The 4,914-nt window shown below is 36.8% G+C and overlaps 1 protein-coding gene across 1 annotated transcript; it reads right to left on the reverse strand.

Annotated features, from left to right (window-relative positions):
- Positions 1 to 1,739: 1,739 nt before the first annotated feature.
- LOC107808500 (jasmonate-induced oxygenase 4-like) lies at positions 1,740 to 4,637 on the reverse strand. Its single transcript, XM_016633031.2, has 3 exons — positions 3,679 to 4,637; positions 2,309 to 2,642; positions 1,740 to 2,131 (listed from the first exon to the last, which is right to left on the reverse strand). Exons 1-3 carry the CDS (start codon positions 4,182 to 4,184, stop codon positions 1,880 to 1,882), a joined length of 1,092 nt encoding a protein of 363 aa, XP_016488517.2. The 5' UTR covers positions 4,185 to 4,637; the 3' UTR covers positions 1,740 to 1,879.
- Between the last annotated feature and the right edge of the window lie 277 nt (positions 4,638 to 4,914).

The following is a 4,914-nucleotide window of genomic DNA, read 5'->3' on the forward strand; positions in this document are numbered from 1 at the left end:
TAAATTCTAGTTGATATGGAAAGGTAAATGAGAAATCTAAGGGTGGAAAATGAGGATTATATTTAAGATTATTTTAATTTTTACTTTTTTAAATATTTAAATTTGAATTTAATTAATTTTTGGCCCATGGGCCGGCCCAGGCCCAGCCTCCGTCAAGCCTCAAGGGCCAACGGGCTGACTTGGGCCGAGCTTATAAGCCTCAGTTTTTAATGGGCTAAAAAATCCCAATCCAACCCTACCCAAATAGCGGGCTGGGTTGGGCTGGCCTCACGGACCAAGCCCATTTTGACGGCTCTAGCCACCAATATGATTCGATTAATTACGGTCACCAAATATGTCTTTAAAGCTATTGGTAAAGGTCGTAAACCAGTATGTTAACGGGCAAATGCACTAAGCTGGACTCCTACGCCACACTCCGTCATCTTCATACTCGTCCCCCCAAACTAGAGCTGTCAATATGAGCGGGTTGGGTTAGCCCAACCCAGCCCATGTGGGCTTTAACAATTGATGGGCTAGTCCACCATTTTGATAGGCCTTATAATGGTCAGCTCATCCCATCCTTATATGGGTCGTGGGCCCCCACGAGCCGGCCCATTATTTCTTAAACTATAATTTTATATTTTTTCTTTATGTGCTAACCTAAAAAAGATTTTGAAAAAAGTTAAAAAATAACTTATTAGAATAATTTCGCAAAAAATTAATAACATTTTATACTATTCCAATGTATTACAATAAACACTAAAAAAGTAAAAGATAGACTATATTTCATTCACTAAAAGCCAAAACTCAAAACAAACTATTCAAGAGAATGTTCATGATGCTTATGGGATATCCAACACATCATCTTTATCAAACACATTTGAATCCGCTTGTGACAAGGTTATCTTAACATCTTCACTTTCATCTACATCTATAATTCATATGCAATATTAATTAGTTAAATATAAAGAATAATTAAATTTTAAAAACTAATAATATTCAAATTCACATAAAATAAATATTACTAGTTTTATTTTTGGGAAAGTCGTGCAGGCAATTTCAAGTAGTAACAAGTGTTTGAACATTTTCATGATGGATGCAACTTTTGTACTTGGTAAGAACACACCCATCAATGTGAAATGCGGATTCCGATGCTACAGTGCCATATACTTTTATTTTATATATTTTAAGTAAATATTTTTATTAGGCCTACGGACCGGCCCAACCCAGCCTTAGTCAAGCCTTACAGGCTACGGGCTTACTCGAGCCGGGCTTAAAAACCTCGTTTTTAAATGGGGTCCAAAAATTCTAGCCCAACCTTATTACGGGTTGGGCTGGCCCAATGGGCCAAGCCCATATTAACGGCTCAACCCCAAACCATTGACTCTGATACTAGTTGTTAAGCTAAAACGACCCAAAGATTCTTTTAACATGGTGTGCTATTGTCCGATTTGGGCCAAATCCGCACGGTTTTCCTAAAAGGCCTCACACCATTAAAACTATCCAACTCCTTATAAGTACCTTAATTTTTTGTTTCTACTTCCCACGTGAGACTTTATTCATAGACACCCAACACCCTTTTTATATAAATTATTTTATTTATAAAAAGACTTTTATGGGACTAAACTAAATCAATACGATTAGTTCCCTTGTGTACTAACCTCCTTAAACTTCTTGCATTAATTTTGATTCGCGTTTCATTAGCAAAAACAAAAGCTTAGAGAAGTTGAATACAATTTGGCAAAAGGACGAAAGATACATGAGAATTAATACTACATTACATATTGTCTTAATAATATTATTGAAATAGAAAAGGAAAAATACAGGATACAGCCAGCTGCCACCGATACTGGGCATTTACTGTGTTACCCACAGTAACTTCTCAAAAATAAAAGATAGACTAATTATCTAGAGATTTTAGTGATTCAATTTGAGATTTCCCACAAGGGCCCTTGGTTCTAATTAAAGCTCGGTACTTATTGAACGTCGTCGGAAAATATAACGCCGGCCGGTCCTCCGTCACAAGCTCATCTGCAGGTTTAATGAGTTTGTCACCTCCTGGATTGTAGAAGAATGCTAAGGAAACACGTTCTTTAGCTGAATTAACGATCACTCTGTGCTCTACACTTTTGTACGTTCCATTGCTTAATACCTGCGGTCATTATTAAAACTACACTTGTAAAATATACTACAAAAAAAGACAGACGACCATATTCAAAATTAAGTGAGAATTAAACTATTTTGAGAAATGAGACAAGGAGTATATAATGGTGAACAACATGATCAGTCGAAAAACCATGCATGCTCTGTCGGTTGATGAGTAAGAAACCTGAATTTGATCTCCAATGTTGACGATGAAGGCATTGGGAACAGGTTTAACAGTTAACCAGTTATTTCCACGGCGGACTTGGAGGCCAGCGACTTCGATATCAGGGAGGAGAAGGGTCATGCCACCAGGGTCAGAGTGCGAAGAAAGGCCTAGGGTTAAGTCTGGCTGTGGACACTTTGGGTAAAAATTTGCCCTTAAACATGCACCTCTTTCACTGTCCCCTCCAAACTTATGGTGTAAATAATCCTCATTTAATCCCAGGTTTAAGGATAAAATCTTCAATATTCTTTCACAAAGTTTGACTCCTTCTTGTCCGTATTCAGCAACAATTTTTCTGAGAGGTCACAAACCATAACAAAAAAGAACAAAACAATGTTATAATTATTCTGTGATCGACAAAATGTACGTTATATTATACCACCGACCACGTTTGACATGTTTACCAGGAGAATTATTTTGCCTTTTCAAAAACGTGAGAGACAACAAGTTGCATTTTACAAACTAGTCTAGGACCACTTTCGCATACAAAGGTTTTGATAAAGTTGTGAAACTTTATTGCTAGGTCGAATAAAAATAATAATATCAATAGGAGTAACTCCAAAAGATATTGTTGAGATCATTTTATCATGAAGATCCGCCTAGATATTCCCTTCCATCCAAAATCTTTTAATTCCTTGCTTACAAGGAGAGGTGTATCCATGATTTCAAAAGTATGAGTACACTGTGAGCGCCAAAGATCCGAGTTTTCAAGAAAGTGTCTAAGAGATGTATTTTTAGTTTAGGAATTTTAAAGGTCAAAACGAAGACTAAAAAGAGAAGGAAATAAAAAAAAACATTTAACCAACATAAAAGGGAGAAAAAATTTAAAAAGTGTATTAAATTAGAAAAAAGCGGCAGAGCATGAGAATTTATAAACCCTATTTATTAATTAAAATATAATTTAAAAGAAGAAAGAGTGTAGGATCGAACCCCGACTAAAAGGTAGAAGATGCACCTCCTTACCAATGTACTAAAATGTTCACTTGAGTTTGGGTTCACCCATGTTAATTTAAGTATTTGAGCTGAAATTTACTAGTGCTATACATGATTTCGGAGGAGGATAGATTCACGTGAACCCGCCCCTTCCCACGTGCATCCGCCCCTAAGTTATAAGCAGCAATAGAACAACACATACAAAAAAAAAAGTTTAAAAAGAAAAAGTTTACAAACCTTTAACAATATATTATATTGAAAGCAGTAGGTGCAGATGCATTTACTCCGTCGATTTAAAGCTATATATAGTTGTAAGGTTTCCATATAATATTTCACGAAATAGTAACGTGCAGAGATACAAAAGTGCGTGCCGTTGGAGAAGAAGAATGAAAGTTTACCTGCATGTAATCGGAAGATTAGGCCATTTTTTCTCATCCCTCAACGGTTCAGGAAGAAAATGAAGGAAGAAATAATCACTCCAATCCAATTTGCCACCTTTCTCCACTCCTAGCCGACTGCCGTACCCTTCATACGTAGTTGGAGAATTTGCAAATTTCTGTTTCTCCTCCAGTGGAAGATGAAAAAACTCGCGCCAAACACCGCGAGTTTTTGCCATCAGGTCATGGCTAACGCCATGATTCACCACTTGGAAAAAACCCCAGTCGCGACAAGCCTGAGAAATGAGTTTCATAGTTTCAGAGCGAACAGATTCCTTGGTTGACTTCAGGTTTTCGAGGTCAATCAATGGAATATTGTTGTAGGGTTGCTTAACATGAGTTGTTTCAATGAAACATGGTCTATCCGCTGGCCGTTTAATGAAACGGTGGGGGATTTCTTGAATGCCACTTTCGGACAGTGCTTGAACTCGGACAATTGGCTCCGGCCAACTTTGCAAGCAACTCATTATATTAGTTCGGTGAGTAGCTCGATCTTGTCCAGTACTTCTAACTATTTGTTATATACGTGGTTGTATCCGACCTTTGGAGATTGTCAGTAGCTTCTCTATTAACAAAATCTCGTACAAGTTCGGTTGTGGTTGTAATGGTCCCTTAGGAAAGTAAGAGAAATTAAAGGTTGAGGATGAGGTGAAACTTGGAAATGGACGATAAGCTGAAAAGAAATGAAGTTGACGTGAGTTTGAGAACGTGATTTTCATGGGGGGTTTAAAGCCATATATAGGAAGAGCTAAGGAGATTTTTTTTACGTGTATACACGTATTGCATACACAACAGATATTTAAGAGAGATTAGGATTATTATGCAAATGAAGTGTTTAGTGTCTATGCTAAGTAAAAAACAAATTAAGGGACGGAGAGCATAAATTAAAGGAGTAGTTAAGGTTCTTGAAAAGGATGAGAGGAACGTGGAGATATAGGGATATATTTATATGCACAAATTAAAGACAGTTTGGTTCCAGCGCCGTGATGGTCTTGACTTGTTCTACGTTACTCTGTACCTCACATAGTGCTAGTGGAATGGTATTAGCGTTAATGAAATATTATAGGAATTAATATGATTTGGTCAAACTCTATTACAGTATTGTGAGTACATAGTACTTTTTGTTTAGAAAAGAAATGAATCTTTAAGACATCTGTTAAATATGCACAGAATATTTTATGTGCTTTTAGTACTAGC

This window comes from Nicotiana tabacum, chromosome 5 (assembly GCF_000715075.1).
Source record: "Nicotiana tabacum cultivar K326 chromosome 5, ASM71507v2, whole genome shotgun sequence".
Taxonomy (NCBI): Eukaryota; Viridiplantae; Streptophyta; class Magnoliopsida; order Solanales; family Solanaceae; genus Nicotiana; species Nicotiana tabacum.